The sequence below is a fragment of the Lutzomyia longipalpis genome, chromosome 3 (assembly GCF_024334085.1).
Source record: "Lutzomyia longipalpis isolate SR_M1_2022 chromosome 3, ASM2433408v1".
NCBI classification, from domain to species: Eukaryota; Metazoa; Arthropoda; class Insecta; order Diptera; family Psychodidae; genus Lutzomyia; species Lutzomyia longipalpis.
In genome coordinates this window covers 26,855,432-26,875,233 of record NC_074709.1, presented here as the reverse complement: position 1 = coordinate 26,875,233, position 19,802 = coordinate 26,855,432, and the positions used below count along the sequence as shown (strand labels likewise).

At 38.2% G+C, this 19,802-nt stretch overlaps 1 protein-coding gene across 32 annotated transcripts in view; it reads right to left on the bottom strand.

Annotated features, from left to right (window-relative positions):
• Positions 1-195: 195 nt before the first annotated feature.
• LOC129793468 (titin) overlaps positions 196-19,802 on the bottom strand; it is a 165,947-nt gene continuing 146,340 nt past the window's right edge. For 14 of the 32 annotated variants that reach the window (XM_055833503.1, XM_055833512.1, XM_055833514.1 and 11 more), the window contains 13 exons: positions 19,721-19,783; positions 16,670-19,327; positions 13,422-16,070; positions 11,065-12,849; positions 7,509-10,922; positions 6,963-7,103; positions 6,744-6,896; positions 4,101-6,440; positions 3,743-4,030; positions 2,509-3,669; positions 1,492-2,169; positions 1,118-1,423; positions 196-1,010 (listed from right to left, as the gene is read on the bottom strand). In XM_055833503.1, coding sequence (XP_055689478.1) covers positions 814-1,010; positions 1,118-1,423; positions 1,492-2,169; positions 2,509-3,669; positions 3,743-4,030; positions 4,101-6,440; positions 6,744-6,896; positions 6,963-7,103; positions 7,509-10,922; positions 11,065-12,849; positions 13,422-16,070; positions 16,670-19,327; positions 19,721-19,783 — 15,833 coding nt within the window. In that variant the 3' untranslated portion in view covers positions 196-813. The remainder of the gene's footprint in view (positions 1,011-1,117; positions 1,424-1,491; positions 2,170-2,508; positions 3,670-3,742; positions 4,031-4,100; positions 6,441-6,743; positions 6,897-6,962; positions 7,104-7,508; positions 10,923-11,064; positions 12,850-13,421; positions 16,071-16,669; positions 19,328-19,720; positions 19,784-19,802) is intronic. The other 18 variants (XM_055833524.1, XM_055833522.1, XM_055833526.1 and 15 more) reach the window with 7 other exon arrangements.

Here is a 19,802-nt window from a genome sequence, read left to right as displayed (position 1 = left end):
TCCTTTTTATTTTATTTTCTTTGATCGAGATAAAAATGAATGCACTCATTCACAATGAAATCAAGCTTCTTTCAAAGCTTCTCATAAAGAAAAAAAATTTCAGACAAGAAAATGTGAATTTTCTGCTTTGTATCAAAAGTGAATAGACTCCTTCTAGTACAAAACGTCTTCGAATGTAAGAAAGAAACACAACGCTTTAATTTTTATATAATTTATTGAAAATCAACTGAAAAACACACCTTTTTTCATTTTTCAACAATTCTCTCATGACACGGAGATATCTCGCGGAAAAAATCGTAGCTTTTGATTGAAAAGAAAATATTTGCACCTATATTTTGTCTCCCTCGCCCAAAGGCACGAAATTTTCTTTCAAATACTTCCGTGTCATTGAATTTTTTAAAGGTTTACAGTAAATTTATTTACAATTTTTTTTATATTCATAACTTTGTGTGGAAATTCAGAAAAGATTTGCGAATTTTCTTTTCAGGGAAAATCATTCAAATTGTTTTATCAATTCCCACTGTTTTTGCTTTAAATAATGTTTTTCAAGTCTCCAAATTATTTTTTGGGGGTAGTTTATAATTTAAAAAATTAAAATATTAGATAATAAATACTTTATCACAGTATAAAAAAATATTCGTTGATTATAATGAGGAAAAATATTCGCACAAAATATTGTTCTGAATGAATGCAACAAATTTCATTCAGAACGATCTTTTGCTGCTGGGATAGTTGATAGTGTCGTTTTTTTTTTAAAATATTTTGTTGTAAATTCTTACTTCGAAGGTATAGAATAAGAAAGAATATATTTTTTTATTTGAATAACTTCTTGGCGTAGTGCCAAATACGGAAGAAGTATTCATCCTTTCGCAGGAGTTTTGCTCTGGCGTAAGTGTTGATGTCAGCATCCATGTTGTGCTCTCGTAGCCATGAGGATGTATTCTCAGTACTGAAGCCTGTTGGCTCTGTCAGTTCAGTCCTTGTTTCCTCAGGCATCATCTCCTCATCACCTGTTGTTGGGAGAAAAACAAATTTTCAAGTAAAAACCGTCAAAACTATCGCCTTGCTTTGAACTCTGAATTCATAAGATCAGAGCTTACGACAACTGTGAACGTACCTGCCATGGGCAAAACTTTGTAGGGTTCCTCAGATTCCAATGGATCGCTCAATCCAATTTCATTGCGCGCGAATATTCTTATCTGATAGTCATGATTGTCCTGCAAGTCTCTCACTTGGAATTTCTGCACACCAGCCGGTACTTGACCCACTTCAATCCACATTGTCTTCTTCACGTCGCGTATCGCAATGTTGTAGCCCTTCAACGGTGCACCTCCGTCTGATTCAGGGATACCCCATTCGATGGCATGAAGATTCGTACCCACCACGCGAACTTCCAATGGAGCAGTTGGTGGTGAAGGAACAGCTAAAACAACAAAAGCCCGTTAGAACTAACCCCTTTATCTAAACTTCCACCGCTCTTCCTCAACTTACTGGCATTAGGATTGAGTAGAATATTCTCAGTTTCAGCTGGTTCACTAAGTCCAATGGAGTTCTCAGCAAAGACACGGAAGACAAATTCGGATTTTTCCTTGAGGTTTTCAATTGTATACTGTAGGTTGTAGTTCTCAAGCGTAACAACCTTTGTCCACTTCTTGGACGATGCAACGCGCTTCTCCACAATGTAGCCCGTAATCTCAGTTCCTCCATTGTGTTCTGGCACCTCCCATTCAAGCGTGGCACTTCTGCTTGTAACATTTACACAACGGACATTTCGTGGGCATGATGGTGGATCTGAAAATTTACACAAAAAGCATTTTTCATGCCGGTTTGAAGGAGAACTTACAATTACTGCGGGAAACTTACATAACTTCTGTCCTGCAACAATCCTTTCGGTTGATTCTAAATACATACTCTTACCAACTTCATTCCTTGCACAGATCCTTACGTCGTAGGCTTTACCCTTGATCAGGCTATCAATACGTAGTTCTGTGCATTCATTGTCTGTAGTTCCGATAACTTTGTACGTTGCTTCGGTTTCTTCGCTGATCTCAACGATGTACTCAATTATGGGACTACCACCGTCGAATTCGGATGATTGCCATGTAATTGTGCAGCTGGCTTCTTCCATTGAGACAACACTGATGGGACCACGTGGTGGGGTTGGTTTTTCTGGAAGAATTATAATTGGGAGTTGACAAGACTGTTCTTAGAAGGTAACGCCAGATCTATTAAAGTTATTCTTAAAAGGCAACGCCTTTTCTGTCAAAACTGTTCTTAGAAGGCATTGTCTTTTATATCAAAATTGTCCTTTTAAAGACTTTTTCTGATCTGCAAAAGTCTTGCCTGTTACGGCTGATCTTAAAAGCATTGCTTTGTCTTTTAAATCTCCTACTATCAAACCTTTTCTTAAAAGGCATCGTCCTTGATTCTACAGCTGTTCTTAGAAGTTATTGCCTAATCAGTAAAACCTAACTCTAACATTTTCTAACGAATATTTCAAATTCTTACCAATGATCTTCTTGATGGTAACTGGCTCACTTTCAAGCGGCTCCGAAGCTCCAATTGGATTTTCAGCAGCAACTCTGAAGATATACTGTGCATTGAGGGCTAACCTCTGTATGCAGTATGTATCGATGCCCTTCTCAACATCAGCCACCTTAATCCACGTTCCCTTCTCTTGATCGCACTTCTCAATGGAATACTTGACAATGTCCAAACCACCATCATCCTCTGGTGGTTTCCATTCAATTACAATTGAATCCTTCCTGACATCCTTAACCTGAATAGGACCTTCGGGTTTGCTTGGTTTATCAATTACAGACAGTGTGAGGTCAACGCTACTCGTTCCACACGAATTCGTTGCTTCAATCCTGTATTTTGCACTATCTGTTCTCTCAACGCTTTCAATTGAAATTGTTGAGGTTTTACCTTCAGTCCTAATTTTGCACGTTGATGTGGATTCAATTTTGAGATCATTTTTGTACCATGCAATAGTTGGGAATGGATAGCCTGAAATTGTAGCTGTAACCTCCCACGTTGTTCCGACTTTAAGTTGACTCGACACATCGGTGCTCTCAACTGTGATTTCAGGACGTTCTTCTACCTTAACATTGCACGAAGTTTCAGCTTCTCCAATTTCATTAACAGCCTTGCATGTGTACGTTGCTGTGGTTTTCTCAGTTGTCTCTTCAATTATGTACTTGGCTATTCTGTTCTCATACGTTGTTTTGGCGCTCTTGATGGACTTTCCGTTCTTGAGCCAGCTTACTTCCGGCACAGGTTGTCCACCAATAACGCAAGAAAGTGTCAGAGTTTTTCCAAGGCCAATAGAAACATCGCTAAGAGGTTCTTGGATAACAGGCGGTTCCTTTTCCGTTGAAGCCTTAACTTTGATGTATGGAGATTCGGGGGATGGTTCACTTGGGCCAACTTCATTGACTGCAATCACACGGAACATGTACTCCTTGTTTGTTGTCAATTTTTCAACGGTGTATGTTGTATCGGTTATCTGCCGTATTGTAGTCCATTCCTTGACCTTCTTCTCGTGGTACTCAAGGATGTATTCCGTTATTTCGGCATCTCCATCGTCTTCTGGTACCTTCCAGTACAATGTTAATGAATCACTGGCAACGGCAACAGGTTCAGGAGCTCCAGGTCGTGAAGGTGGTCCTAAATAGAAGTTCAAAAATGTTTAGTTGAATTAAAAAAAATAATTCAATGAATTGAAAAAAAAAAAACTTACGCGTAATGGTCAGATGAACAGTGGCTTCGACTTCTCCGCAAGGATTCTTGACGCGAACTGTGTAGTCTCCAGCGTCTTGTTCAACAACCTTCTTAATTGTCAAACTTGCAGATTCCTCATCGAATTCCTTGAAAATTCGCGGAGATTTCTTCACAACTGTGCCCGATGTATACCATTCAACTGTTGGCTTTGGAGTTCCTGAAATCTTTACATTGAACGTTACACTGTCTTCCTTGCGAACCTTGTAGGCCTTTTGATCCAATGTGACAGTTGGTAGTTTGGGCAGTTCTGAAAATTTATTTAATAAAAAATTCATTAAATTAAATTCTCTAGGATAAATTCTTAAGGAAAACTTTACCTTGTACACGAAGTTTGGACGTAGTTTTGAGATTAAAGACACTGCATGAGTAGCTGGTTTCATCTTCCTCCGTGCAATCGTGCACAATCAGCCGACGAACAGTTCCTTCAACTTCAACGGTGTGCTTACTGGATGGTTTAATTTTCTTACCACTCTTGTACCAAACAACCTCTGCGTCCGGTTTTGACAGTTCAACAGTGAACGTTGCGTCTGTATCCTTGGTAACGGTTGTCGTGTCCGGAAGCTTCGTAATGAAGTCAACGATTGGTTCTTCAACGGTCAAACGTGCCTTTGAGGTATGTTCCCCAACTTGGCATGAGTATTCTGCTTGATCATCTTTCGTTGTATCGTAGATTTTGAGTTTTTGCAGTTTACCGTCGATGGTTAGCTTAACGTGGCTGTTAAATTGAATTTCTTTGCCATTCTTGAACCACTTAACCAGAGCATCTCCCTTTGTTAGTTCAATCTCAAATGTAGCCTTGTCCCCTTTGACGCACGTGATGTCTTCTAGGCCTCTCAGGAGTTCAGGTGGCAGTTCAATAACATTAACTTCAGCTGTACATTCTTGATCTCCAACCGTACACGAGTATTCTCCTTCGTCGTGAACGGAAATTCCACGAACAAGAAGTTTCCTAATATGACCATCTTTGACGAATTTCTTGTTGTCCGCTTCCTGAATTCTCTCACCATCCTTGTACCATGTTACATCAGCGGTGTCAGATGTAATTTCAACTTCCAGCACAAGAACTTCCTTCTCCTTTGTTTCAACATCTTCAAGTTTCCGCGTGAATTCGGGTTTGCACTCAAGTACTTCAACGTTGGATTTTGTAACTTGATTCTTAACCGTACACCTGTATGCCCCGGCATCCTTCATGCTTGCATTGCGGATGATTAGTTTGTGGATGTGTCCCTCCTGGACGATTATACGATGATCCATACCTGTTAGTTCTTTGTCGTTGTGGTACCATCGCGTGATAACTGTATGCGAGGTTTCGCACTCAAGAATAAGCCGATGCGTCTCTTCGACAACAACGTGCTTCCGCATCTTCTTCGTAAAGACCACATCATCCACTTCAACGGTTATCCTTGCACCGTGAGATGCTTTACCAATTGGATTGCTGGCGATGCATTTGTAATTTCCGGAATCCCTTTCAGAATCAGCATTCTTAATGATGAGTTCAATGTTCTCCCCATCGTAGGCTTGCTTCACTCGTTCAGACGGATACAGAGGGCTGTTGTTGCAGAGCCAGAGAATTTCTGGAACAGGATTACCCAGCACCCTAGCAGGCAGCCTAATTGTGCCATTCTGTGGAACACTTTGCTCTTCGAAGCGTTCAACAAAGAATGGAGCTTCGGGATTACCACTTTCAGGCTCCTCAACGGTTAGTGTGCAGGATGTTTCGGCTGTTCCGGAGTTGTTAACCGCCTTAACGGTGTATTCTCCACTATCATCCCGCGTGGGAGTTATTAAACTAAGGGTATGGATGTCTTTGTCCGTCTTCTTGTTGCCCTTAATTTGTTCGCCATTCTTGAACCACGTTATCTTCGGCGTTGGATTGCCAATGATGTGCGTGCTCAGGATAACACTCTCCCCTTCGCGGATAATCATATTCTTAAGAGGTTCAAGAATTTGCGGTGGTTCCTTATCGCCGGTTTTCACCTTGAGAATAATCGGCAATTTGGCTTCACCTTCACGATTCGTTGCAACAACCTCGTACACACCTTCCTGCTTCTTGTTCACCTTGTTGATGGACAGAACGCTGCAGTACATGTGCATATCGGACTCTGTGACAATCTTCACGTTGTCTTTGGTTGTGATTTCTTCACCGTTGAACGTCCAGTAGACGTCTGGCTCAGGGATGGCAACAAGGCGACATTCAAGGAGAACGTTGGAACCTTCATCGACGTACTGTGCTCGAGGTCTGCGTGAGAATGTCGGTGGGATACCCTCCAAGATATCCGCCAAGGAGGATTCTCTAGACATAGATTTCCGCGATAGGCCTGTTGCGTCAGATCCATGATCAGAGAGGGGAGCTTCAACGAGCAATTCCGTACTGTTTGAGGCGAAACCTGCAGCATTCTTTGCTACACACGTGAAGGTTCCTGCATCTTCGGGGAAAACTTCTCGGATAATCAATGTTGCTACATTGTCATCATCGTAGTAGATTTGGAAGTCTTCTGAGGGTTTGATGATAGCCGTCTGACGGAACCAGGTTATCTGGGGCCTTGGGAGACCCTCAACCTTGCACTCAAACTGCACAGTGTACCCATCAGGAACGTGCTGTGGTTGTAGCTTCTCAATGAATTTCGGGGCTAGAGTTTTCTCCGCTGGTCCTGGTCCTAGAATTTTTTTCAAAGAAATATTGTTAAAGATATTAAAAAAATTTGAATTCAATAGGATTACCGGCTCTCCAGAAAAAAAAACTTCACTTCTAACCTAGAATTGCAAATGGCGTAGCAGTTTTTTTTTTTACATTTTTTTGCAATTTTTGTTGGCTCTACTGTCTATGTTTTGGAGTTTATTTCGCGATTTTTCACTTATTTTTTGATTCTCTACAAGTTGAAATGAGTTTAAAATGTTTTGGGAGTGATGAAGTTTTTCTGTGGAGAGCGAATAATCTCCTTTTTCCATGATTTTCTTACGTTCAAAGACTGGAAGTTTATCAATCTTTTCATTGAGCTTCTTCTGGACGTAGTGCGTGTAGGAAACTTCATCCATCAAGCACTGAGCTGGAACCCAGCCCTTGTCATCCGTTAAGTACTTCCTCACGAACCACCAGTCGGCATTTTGTTGTTCTGCAAAAGATTTTAATTAAAATGAGAAATTCTTTTTGAAATTTTTTTTTTGTATCAAAAACTCACCAATAACGTAAACCTTCTCTCCTTCAACGAGGTTTAGAGCTTCTTCATTTTCAGCCACATACGTGCAGATGGAATACATAACTTCCTCATCGGTTAGAGCTTCAACTTCGTACTCTTTTGTGATTTGAAGGGAGGCATTTTCTGGAATTTTTTCATGCAAAAGAAAGCCATTAATTTTGATTCTTTGGACAGAGTTTTCTCTTCAAAAAGAAGATTATTTTATTATCACGTAGTGTTATTAAGTTTTTTCCAGAGAAAATGAGATCGACTTAGATCCTAAATTAGTAGTTTTAGTAAAAATTAGTTACTATTTACACAATGTTACCTTCTTTTGCTTTATTAATGAGTGAGCATTTAAATGGCGAATAGTAGAAGCATCTTAAGGTAATTAATATTAATAAGCACCTATACTCAAAAAAGACGAATTTCTAGAAAGAAATTTCTTATTAAAATTTCAAATCTAAATTGCAGTTTTTTTTTTTTAAATTTATTTGCATATTTTATTTGAATATTTAAGCTTGAAAAAACTTTGACTGATTCCCTTACCTTCAAGGAATGTTTGGAGAGGTTTGCGCTTCTGTTTGAGCGTCAAGGAATCTTCTTCGTAGCTGATCCTCTCCTTCTTCTTGTACGATAACTCCAATGAAATATCTTCCTCAAGATCCTCAATGCGATATTCAGGCTTAACGAATTTCGGTTGTTTTCCCTTCAGCTTGAAACTTACACTGTCCGGTTCTTCTTCGAGGAAGATGCTATCGGAGAACTCATCAGGCTCATCAATGTCGTACATTGTGTCCTCTGGTTCACTTCCATCGTCGATAATTTCCTCAATAATTGGGCCATCATCATCGAATGTTTGAACCAGCTTAATTGATGCTTCACCTGCTTCTTCCGAGTACGTGAGTGGCTTTGTCTTCTTCAGCTTCACCTTGCCCGACATTGAGATTTCTTCCTCTGCATACGAATCCAGCTGAATGTTGAATTCCTGCTCAATATCCTCCTTTGTTGTTGTACGTTTTGGTCGGAATGTAACATTCTCAACGTCCGTGACTTCAGGTATATCTGGCCTAGAGGGCTTCCTAACCGTTCGCAGCTTCTTCACAGTGTAATCATCGGTGAATTCTTCAATTACCGGAATAGGTCTTGGAGGTTTCTTCTTAACAATTACAAATTCATCAAAGATTTCTTCAGAAATGTGCTCAGAACCATCATCTTCGTACTCTTCGGGAACTTGCACGACTAAGAAACCTTCTTCCGTCTCTTCAGTTCGCTTCTTTGGTTTCTTCTTCTTGATCTTAATTTCTTCGGAGACATCTTCTGGTTCAGCTTCGGGTTCCTTCTTCAGTCGGAATTCAGCAACAACCTCTTCTTCCTCAGTTGGCCTCATAATCACCACATCTTCCACAACTTCTGGCTTCTTGAGCTTGAATACAACTTCAGCCGTCTCCTCAGTTGGTTTCTTTGATTTCTTCTTCTTAATCTTCACATCTACATCTTCAGGTTCTGGTTTTGGTTGCTTTTTCAACGTTACTTCAGCTACAACCTCTTCCTCCTCTTCTTTTGTTGGTTTTCGAATAATCACATCTTCAACGACTTCTTCTGGTTTCTCAATCTTCAAAAATGCCTCCTCTGTCTCTTCTGTTAGCTTCTTAGGTTTCTTCTTCTTAATTTTAACAGCCTCAGCAACTTCTTCGGGTTCCGGTTTTGGTTCTTCTTTCAATTTAAATTCAGCAACAACTTCTTCCGTTTCTTCTTTAGTTGGTTTTACAATTGTCACCTCCTCAACCTCTTCTGGTTTTTGAATCTTAAGAACGGCTTCTTCCACCTCTTCTGTGGGTTTCTTTGGCTTCTTCTTCTTGATCTTCACAGCCACCTCCTCAGGTTCTGGTTTGGGTTCTTCCTTCAATTTTATTTCAGCTACAACTTCCTCTATTTCTTCTTTCGGAGCCTTCTTAATCACAACTTCTTCAACAACTTCTTCCGGTTTCTGAATCTTGAGAACAACTTCTTCAGTTTCCTCAGTTGGCTTCTTAGGCTTCTTCTTTTTAATTTTAATTGCCTCCGCTACTTCTTCAGGTTCTGGTTTTGGTTCTTCTTTCAGCTTAATTTCAGCCACAACTTCTTCAGTTTCTTCTTTTGTTGGTTTTACAATGACAAAATCTTCAATCACCTCTTCAGGTTTCTCAATCTTAAGAACTGCCTCTTCAACTTCTTCAGTTGGTTTCTTTGGCTTCTTCTTCTTAATCTTAACAGCAACTTCTTCGGGTTCTGGCTTTGGTTCTTCTTTTAATTTTATTTCAGCCACAACTTCCTCAACTTCTTCCTTCACTGGCTTCCTAATTACGACGTCTTCGACAACTTCTTCGGGTTTTTCAATCTTAAGAACAACCTCTTCAGCTTCTTCAGTTGGTTTCTTAGGTTTCTTCTTTTTAATTGTGATTGCTTCAGCTACATCCTCTGGTTCTTGTTTAGGAGCTTCTTTCAATGTTATCTCAGCAACAACCTCTTCGGTGTCTTCTTTAGTTGGTTTCTTAATAATCACATCTTCCACAACTTCTTCGGGCTTTTTAATTTTCAAAACAGCCTCTTCGACTTCCTCCGCGGGTTTCTTTGGTTTCTTCTTTTTAATTTTAACCGCAACTTCCTCAGGTTCTGGCTTTGGTTCTTCTTTAAGTTTCACTTCGGCCACAACTTCTTCAGGTTCATCAGCAGGTTTCTTGAAGGGTTTAAGAACAACTTGTTCGGGTTCTTCTTCTGGTTTCGGAGGTGCCTCTGGAATTCTGAATTTAACATCTTCCTCTGGAACTTCTTCGGGTTCTTTTGGTTTTCCCTTCTCCAGTGGAATTTGAATTGTTTCTGGTTGAGGTTCAGGCTTCTTCTTGCGTTTGTATTTTGGCTTTTCCTCCTGAACTTCTTCAGGGATAGGCTCTTCGTGTTCTGGCACCTCTGGTTCATATGGGGGAACTTCCGATGGCTCAAAATCGAATTCTAAAGGAGATGGTACAGTTATATCTTCTTTTGGCCTTTTCTTTGTTGGTTTCTCTTCTTCGGGTTCCTTCTTTTTGGGTTTATTTTCTTCTTCAACTTCTTCAGTTGGTTTCTTTTCGGGAATTGCTTTAAGCTTCACTTCTTCAGGAACTTCTTCCTCCTGAGGCTTCTTTTTGCCCTTTCCGAGCTTCAGTGTTTTTGGTTCAGGAGTTTCCTCTTTCTTGACTTTCTCTGGTCTCTTGTAACCCTCTGGCTCTGGAGCTTCATCAGAGCTGCTTTCGTATTTTTCATATTTCTCCAATTGAGGCCTCTCGAGATCTTCTTTGAGCTCTTCTGGAAGTTTAAACTTCTTGATTTTCTTCTTCTTGGGCAATTTCTCAGCCTCTTCAACATTTCGTGACAAAATACCTGCATCACGAATGCTGTTCAAGTCAACAATTACCAATTTTGTACTCTCGGGAGGATATTCAACGTGATTGATCTTACTCTTCAGTTTAGTTTTAGGGAAGCTGATTTCATCTGTACTCGTTCTTTCAATTGGCTTAGGTTTCTTTAGTTTGAGTTTTTGAGGAAGATCAGCCACATCAACCACTTCAACCTTTGTTGGTTTCTGTTCTTTACGCTCAATCTTCAAAGGTTTAGGTTTAGGCTTTTCCTCCGGTTCATCCTTTTCTTTTGGTTTCTTCTTTGGTTTTTCTTCATCCTCAAACTTTTCATATGACTCGAGTTCTGTTTTTGGAATCTCAGCTTCAATCATTTGTTGGATAAGATCCAATTCATCATCCTTCTTTGGCTTTTTAACGACCTTCTTCTTTTTCGGAGCTTCCTTTGGTTTTGGCTTTCCTTCCTCAGGAATTTCTGGTGCTTCCTCCTCAGGTTTCTCTTCCGAAATTACAGCAGGTTCAAAATGTGGAGCAGTTGGTTTTGCTTCCTCCACGGGTTTGTCTTCAATAATATCTTCTGGGACATCTCCTAAAATATTAACAGTTAAATTAGAAAATTGCATAAAATAATTTTTAAAAATAATTTTTGCAGAATATAAATTTCTAAAAAAAAAAATTTTTGTAAATAATTAATTTGAGTAAAGCATTTTATTTATTAGAAGAAAACTTACTCTCAGGTTCTTTGGGAACAATGGATTCTTCTTCAGGGACTTTAGTCTCATCAGGCTTGTCCAAAATTGCTGGAGACTCTTTGTCCTTGGGAACCTTTTTACGTTTTATTTTCTTTGTTTTCTCATCGTCTCTCTCGTCGTCACTGATTTGAGGAGACGACGGTTCGTATGGTTTGAGTTTCATGTCTCGGTCTGGTTCATCTTTCTGTGTTTCTGTGTCAGGTTGTGGCTTCTTGAATGGCTTCAGAGCAATCTCAGGTTGCTCTTCTTCCGGTTTGGGGCCTTGTTTTGCTCTCAATTTTACTTCTTCTTCCGGAATTTCCTCTGGTTTCTTTGGTTTACCTTTCTTCAGAGGAATCTCAACCGTTTCAGGCTGAGGTTCGGGTTTCTTTTGGCGCTTATGTTTGGGTTTTTCTTCTGAAATTTCTTCCTTAAAGTATTCTTCGTGTTCTGGTTGTTCTGGTTCATAGGGCGGAATTTCTGAAGGTTCAAAATCAAATTCAAGAGGAGCTGGTAACTTAGAATCATCTTTTGGTTTCTTTTCCTTTGAAGGTTTCTCTTCTTCCGGTTCCTTCTTTTTGGGTTTCTTTTCTTCTTCAACTTCTTCAGTTGGTTTCTTTTCTGGAATTGCTTTAAGCTTCACCTCTTCAGGAATTTCTTCCTCTTCTGGCTTCTTTTTGCCCTTACCGAGTTTGAGTATTTTTTCCTCAGGAATTTCTTCTTCTTTCTTTTCTTTCTTTGGCCTCCTGTAGCCTTCAGTCTCTGGAGCTTCATCAGAGCTACTTTCGTATTTCTCATATTTCTCCAACTGAGGCCTCTCTAAATCATCTTTAGGCACTTTAGGAAGTTTAATCTTTTTAACCTTTGTTTTCTTAGGAAGTTTATCAGCCTCCTCAACATTTCGAGAGAGAATTCCAGCATCACGAATGCTGTTTAAGTCAACAATTACCAATTTTGTAGTCTCGGGAGGATATTCAACAAGATTGATCTTACTCTTCAGTTTAGTTTTCGGGAGGCTGAGTTCGTCTGTACTCGTTCTCTCGATTGGTTTAGGCTTTTTCAATTTAAGTTTCTGTGGAAGATCAGCCACATCAACCACTTCAACCTTTGTTGGTTTCTGTTCTTTACGCTCAATCTTCAATGGTTTAGGCTTAGGCTTTTCTTCTGGTTCTTCCTTTTCTTTTGGTTTCTTTTTCGGTTTTTCTTCTTCAAACTTTTCGTACGTCTCGAGTTCAGTCTTTGGAATTTCAGCTTCAATCATTTGTTGTATAAGATCCAAATCATCGTCTTTCTTTGGCTTTTTCACAACTTTCTTTTTCTTTGGTTTTTTGCCTTCTTCCTCCGTAGTTTCTTCGGGAACAACCTCTGGAATTTCTTCTTCTTTTACTGATTCAGGTTTAATTTCCTCTTGTATCTCTTCTGGAATTTCTTCAACTGGTTTTGGAGCTTCCTCTTCTACCTCCTTTTTCTCTTCTTTTGGTTTTTTAGTCGGCTTTTTCTTTTTAGGTACTTCCGTTTCCTCTGGAACTTCTTCAAATTGTTTTTCTTCCTGAGGAATCTCTTCTTCGGGTTGTTTTTCAATTTCCTCTATTTCCTTTGGAAGCTCTTCAGTATCCTTGGGTTTCTTGATGACTTTCTTTTTCTTGGGCTTCTCTGCAACTTCTTCAAGAGGTTGAATTGCTTCTTCTGGCACATCTTCAGGTGTTTCTTCCTCTGGTTTTGCCTCATCTTGTGTTGGAATTTCCGGTTTGTGTTCTATAGTTTCTTGTTTTGGAGTTATATCTTCTGCAAAAATATTGTCATACATCATATTATTACCTTTATGTCTAATTAGGTAATAGTGCAGGTAGATTTATTGTTTAAAAATTAGTATATAGGTAGTAAATAAAACATAAAATAACATTAAATGAAATGTAAAAGTAACTTGAAACAATTCTTAAATATTTTATGTTTGTTATAGTTAAAGAAAAATATATTTTTTAAAGGTTTGTACTTGAAAATAAATTGAATAAATGTCTCAAGGTTATTGTCTTGTGAATATAATTTATCACTCAAAAGCAGAAGCTCCACGACTATCTTTCATAGAGATCTCCTTTATTTTACAACCCTTTTATTTAAAAAATCGCAAAATATAGAAGATCAATCAACAATACCGCGGGCATTCCTTTTGCTGAAGCAGAAATATTCTTGGAACAATAAAGGTGCTACTTTGTAATAAATTGTGTAATAAATAGCGTATTTCTTTACAGATTAAGTATAAGGTAGGATATTGCTGAATTTTGTCTTTTAAAAATAGACTTACTTCAAGCTTAAGCCTTTAAGCACTTATTCAAGAAAAAAGTGTTTTTATGACTCACTTGAAGGCTCATCGGGTGTCTTTTCTGTATCATCTTTAATGTCTGTAGGCACATCTTCATCTGGAGAATCTTTAGTTTTCGGTGTCTTCTTGCGCTTGATTTTCTTAGTTTTTGGCGTATCGTCTCGCTCGTCGTCACTTATTTGAGGAGACGACGGTTCGTATGGTTTGAGTTTCATGTCTCGGTCTGGTTCATCTTTCTGTGTTTCTGTGTCAGGTTGTGGTTTCTTGAATGGCTTCAGAGCAATCTCAGGTTGCTCTTCTTCCGGTTTAGGGCCTTGTTTTGCTCTCAATTTTACTTCTTCTTCCGGAATTTCCTCTGGTTTTTTTGGTTTACCTTTCTTCAGAGGAATCTCAACCGTTTCAGGCTGAGGTTCGGGTTTCTTTTGGCGCTTATGTTTGGGTTTCTCTTCGGAAGTTTCTTCCTTAGGGAATTCTTCGTGTTCTGGTTCTTCTGGTTCATAAGGCGGAATTTCTGAAGGTTCAAAATCAAATTCAAGAGGAGCTGGTAATTTAGAATCATCTTTTGGTTTCTTTTTCTTTGAAGGTTTCTCTTCTTCCGGTTCCTTCTTTTTGGGTTTCTTTTCTTCTTCAACTTCTTCAGTTGGTTTCTTTTCGGGAATTGCTTTAAGCTTCACTTCTTCAGGTACTTCTTCTTCCTGGGGTTTCTTTTTGCCTTTACCTATTTTTAATGTTTTATCTTCAGGAGTTTCTTCCTCTTTCTTTTCCTTCTTTGGCCTCCTGTAGCCTTCAGTTTCAGGCGCCTCATCAGAGCTACTTTCATATTTCTCATATTTCTCTAATTGAGGCCTCTCGAGATCTTCTTTGAGCTCTTCTGGAAGTTTAAACTTCTTGATTTTCTTCTTCTTTGGCAATTTCTCAGCCTCTTCAACATTTCGTGACAAAATACCTGCATCACGAATGCTATTAAGATCAACAATCACCAATTTTGTGCTTTCAGGAGGGTACTCAACGTGATTGATCTTACTCTTCAATTTGGTTTTAGGGAAGCTGATTTCATCTGTACTCGTTCTTTCAATTGGTTTTGGTTTCTTTAATTTGAGTTTCTGAGGAAGATCAGCCACATCAACAACTTCAACCTTTGTTGGTTTCTGTTCTTTGCGCTCAATTTTCATAGGTTTGGGCTTTTCTTTCTTGTCTTCTTTTGGTTTCTTTTTTGGTTTTTCTTCATCCTCAAACTTTTCATATGACTCGAGTTCTGTCTTTGGAATTTCAGCTTCAATCATTTGCTGAATAAGATCTAATTCATCGTCTTTCTTTGGCTTCTTCACCACCTTCTTTTTCTTTTTCTTTTCTCCAGGAATTTCTTCTTCTGGAACTTCTTCCTGTTCTTCTGGTACTTCTTGTACCTCAGGCTTTTTTTCTCGAATTTCCTCTTCTTCTACTTTGGGAGCCTCAATAACTTCTTCTTCAGTTTTTTTAATCTTCTTGACAATTTTCTTCTTCTTTGGTTTTTCATCTTCAGGAGCCTCTTCTTGAGGAATTTCTTCTTTTTCTGGACCTTCTGGTACTTCTTCAACTTCTGGTTGAATTTCCTCTTCTTCTACTTTCGGTGCCTCCACTATTTCTTCTTCCTTCTTTGGTTTTTTAACTATTTTCTTTTTCTTTATTTTTTCTTCTTGAGGAGCTTCTTCTGAAGGCATTACTTCTGGTGCTTCTTCAATCTTTGTTTGCTCTTCTGAAGCTTCTTCAGTCTGAGGCGCTTCAACTATTTCTTCTTCTGTTTTCTTTCTTTTCTTTACAATTTTCTTTTTCTTTGTCTGTTCTTCAGATGATTCTTCAGGTAACTTTTCAGAAGGTTTCTCTTCTGGAGCTTCTTCAAGTGGTTGTTCTTCTTCAGGAACATCTTCTTTGGTCAATTTTGGCTCTTCCTTCTTGACCTTCTTCTTTTTTGGTTTATCTTCACCTTCAAACTTTTCATACGTTTCAAGCTCCGTCTTTGGAATCTCGGCATCAATCATTTGTTGAATGAGATCCAAATCATCATCCTTTTTGGGCTTCTTCACAACCTTCTTTTTCTTAAGTTTCTTTTCTCCTGGAATTTCTTCTGTGGGTTGTTCTTCTTCCGGAGCTTCCTCAACTTCAGGCTGCTCCTCAGGAATTTCTTGTTCTTCTACCTTTGGTGCCTCAGTTACTTCTTCTTGAAGTGTTTTCGTCTTTTTAACAGATTTCTTTTTCTTTGGCTTTTCTTCCTCTTCTACTGGTTGTTCTTCTTCAGGGATTTCAGGTACTGTTTCAACTTCTGACTTTTCTTCTGGAATACCCTCTTCTTCTACTGATTTAGGAACTTCAACTATCTCTTCATCTTTTTTCACTTTCTTAACAACCTTCTTCTTTGGTTTCTCCTCAATGGGAGCTTCCTCTTGAACAGGTTGTACTTCTGGAACCTCTTCAATTTCCGGCTTTTCTTCCTCAGCCACTTCAGGTTCTACAATTTCTTCCTTTGGTTCATCGCCTTTCTTCGGCTTTTTCGACACTTTCCTTTTCTTTGGTTTCTCCTCTTCTTGAACATCCTCCTTGTCGCCTTCTAATGGAGCTTCTTCCTCAGCAACCTTCTCGATGTCTTCTGTAATTTGTGGTGCGGGTGTGTCTTTGACCGTATCAGGCAATATTTCTGGTTTCTTTTCGTCTGTAAAATATTGATGTTTATTAATAAAATTTATATTATATATTATTTCTCTTTTTTTTTAAAGTTGTTCTTAAAATGCTGAAAATTTGCAAATTAGCTGCAAACAATGTTCGTTATTTGAGTCTGTTATAAAAATTATGTAATATGGTGTAATTCATAATCCTGATGTCCTGTAGAAAGATTTAAAATAAAGAATAATGATTTCACTGATAATTGTTTAGTTGAGTAAGATGTTAGATAAATAATGCGTCAAGAAATATAGAAAAATGAGTGTGAATTTTCTGAAAAATGAAGAATTCAACAAAAGCGCAAGAAATGTAGCATATATGTATATTGTAAATTGTCCTTTTCACAATGCAAATTATAGAAAATGACAAATTAAGACGTTTCACTTCTGTGTCTGATGAATCTTTAAGCATAGTTGCATTTTGGAACGCAATTAATCAAGAAGAAATTGAAAACGGTAGAGTTCGTACTTAATCTTTTATTTTTTAAGCACTTAGAAAAGCAATGAAGAAGCAGAACTTCTCAAGATATTTTCAAGAACTCGAAGCACGCACTCAGAATAAATGGATCCATATCTGGAAAAGGAGACTTACGTGGAGATTCAATTTGTTCAGTGTCTTCGTGTTTTGGAGTTTCATCTTTCTCTGGAGCAGTTTCTGGAGAATCTTTAGTTTTCGGTGTCTTCTTGCGCTTGATTTTCTTAGTTTTTGGCGCATCGTCTCGCTCGTCGTCACTTATTTGAGGAGACGACGGTTCGTATGGTTTGAGTTTCATGTCTCGGTCTGGTTCATCTTTCTGTGTTTCTGTGTCAGGTTGTGGCTTCTTGAATGGCTTCAGAGCAATCTCAGGTTGCTCTTCTTCCGGTTTAGGGCCTTGTTTTGCTCTGAGTTTGATCTCCTCTTCAGGAATGTCTTCGGGTTTCTTTGGTTTGCCTTTCACGAGTGGAATTTCAACAGTTTCAGGTTGTGGTTCAGTTTTCTTCTTGCGTTTGTGCTTTGGTTTCTCTTCGGGCGTTTCTTCTGGTACGTGTTCTTCGTGTTCTGGTTCTTCTGGTTCATAAGGCGGAATTTCTGAAGGTTCAAAATCAAATTCAAGAGGAGCTGGTAATTTAGAATCATCCTTTGGTTTCTTTTTCTTTGAAGGCTTCTCTTCTTGAGGCTCCTTCTTTTTGGGTTTCTTTTCTTCTTCAACTTCTTCAGTTGGTTTCTTTTCGGGAATTGCTTTAAGCTTCACTTCTTCGGGAGTTTCTTCCTCTTGAGGCTTCTTTTTGCCTTTACCTAATTTCAGCGTCTTTTCTTCAGGAGTTTCTTCCTTCTTTTCTTTCTTTGGTCTTTTATATCCTTCAGTCTCTGGAGCTTCATCAGAGCTACTTTCGTATTTTTCATATTTCTCTAATTGAGGTCTTTCTAGATCTTCTTTGAGCTCTTCTGGAAGTTTAAACTTCTTGATTTTCTTCTTCTTGGGCAATTTCTCAGCCTCTTCAACGTTTCGAGAGAGAATTCCAGCATCACGAATTGTATTCATGTCGAAAATGACTAATTTTAATGTCTCTGGAGGATATTCAACATGAGTAATTTTGCTCTTCAGCTTCTTTTTCGGGAAGCTGATTTCATCTGTGGTAGTTCTCTCGATTGGTTTAGGCTTTTTGAGTTTTAATTTCTGAGGAAGATCAGCCACATCAACGACTTCAACCTTTGTTGGTTTCTGTTCTTTACGCTCGATTTTCATAGGTTTGGGCTTTTCTTTCTTGTCTTCTTTTGGTTTCTTTTTCGGTTTTTCTTCATCCTCAAACTTTTCATATGACTCGAGTTCTGTCTTTGGAATTTCAGCTTCAATCATTTGCTGAATAAGATCCAATTCATCATCTTTCTTTGGCTTCTTCACCACCTTCTTTTTCTTTTTCTTTTCTCCAGGAATTTCTTCTTCTGGAACTTCTTCCTGTTCTTCTGGTACTTGTTGTACCTCAGGCTTTTCTTCTCGAATTTCATCTTCTTCTACTTTGGGAGCCTCAATAACTTCTTCAGTTTTCTTAATCTTCTTAACAATTTTCTTCTTCTTTGGTTTTTCATCTTCAGGAGCCTCTTCTTGAGGAATTTCTTCTTTTTCTGGACCTTCTGTTACTTCTTCAACTTCCGGTTGAATTTCCTCTTCTTCTACTTTCGTTGCCACCACTATTTCTTCTTCCTTCTTTGGTTTCTTTACTGTTTTCTTTTTCTTTATTTTTTCTTCTTGAGGAACTTCTTCTGAAGGCATTTCTTCTGGTGCTTCCTCAACCTGTGGTTGCCCTTCTGAAGCTTCTTCAGGCTGAGGCGCTTCAACTATTTCTTCTTCTGTTTTCTTTGTTTTCTTAACAATTTTCTTTTTCTTTGGCTGTTCTTCAGGTAGCTCTTCAGAAGGTTTCTCTTCAGAAGGTTTCTCTTCAGAAGGTTTCTCTTCAGGAGCTTCTTCAAGTGGTTGTTCCTCTTCAGGAACATCTTTGGTCAATTTTGGTTCTTCCTTCTTGACCTTCTTCTTTTTAGGTTTATCTTCACCTTCAAACTTTTCGTACGTTTCAAGCTCCGTCTTTGGAATCTCGGCATCAATCATTTGTTGAATGAGATCCAAATCATCATCCTTTTTAGGCTTCTTCACAACCTTCTTTTTCTTAAGTTTCTTTTCTCCTGGAATTTCTTCTGTGGGTTGTTCTTCTTCCGGAGCTTCCTCAACTTCAGGCTGCTCCTCAGGAATTTCTTGTTCTTCTACCTTTGGTGCCTCAGTTACTTCTTCTTGAAACATTTTCGTCTTTTTAACAGATTTCTTTTTCTTTGGCTTTTCACCTTCCGGAGTTTCTTCTTCAACAGCCTCCGAAATTACTTCAGTCTCAGGCTTTACCTCCGGAATTTCTTCTTCATTCACTTGGGGTGCTTCAGTTATTTCTTCCTCTGTTTTCTTTGTTTTCTTAATTACTTTCTTTTTCTTTGGTTTTTCTTCTTCTGTGGTTTCCTCAACAGGTTGGTCTTCTTCTGGAACATCTTCAACCTCAGGTTTTTCATCTTGAATTACCTCTTCAATTGGTTTTGTTACATCAGTTGGTTCATCGCCTTGTTTGGGTTTCTTTGTGATTTTCTTTTTTCTTGGCTTTCCCTCTGAAATGTCTTCTTGTTTGTTTTCCGGCTCAGATTTTTGATCTTCAGTACTTTCCTCGATGTCTTCTGTAATTTGTGGTGAAAGTGTTTGAGGCACATCTTCTGCTGGTGTATCTTTGACAGTATCTGTAAAATACATATGTTTCTTTTAATATTTAATCTAATGAATTTTTTTTTATAATCTTTTTAATCCTGTAAAGTTGAAGAATTTCTGTTGATGTTATTTCAGCATTATTGAATGTTATATAGTTTTAGTGTTACGATAACCCATGTGTATAATTTTTTTCATTTAATAATTTGAATTGATAAGTATAAGTATTAGTATATTCTGGATGTATGGTAGTCAAAATTAAATTTCTATTTAGTTAAAAACAGATAAAATTGATATCTTCTCAAAATAATTTTATATTCTTTTGTTAAGTCAGCATTGTTTTAAAATTAAACAATTTTTTTTATAATTTCAGTGCTTTGAATCATTATGGATCAGTTTAATATATCTCAAATAAAAAGGATCAGTACCTAGTGTATTAAAATTATACTTGATTCCTGTAAAAAGAAGCTTTTGCAGGCCCTTGTAAAATGCTGCAAAAAATGCATCCGT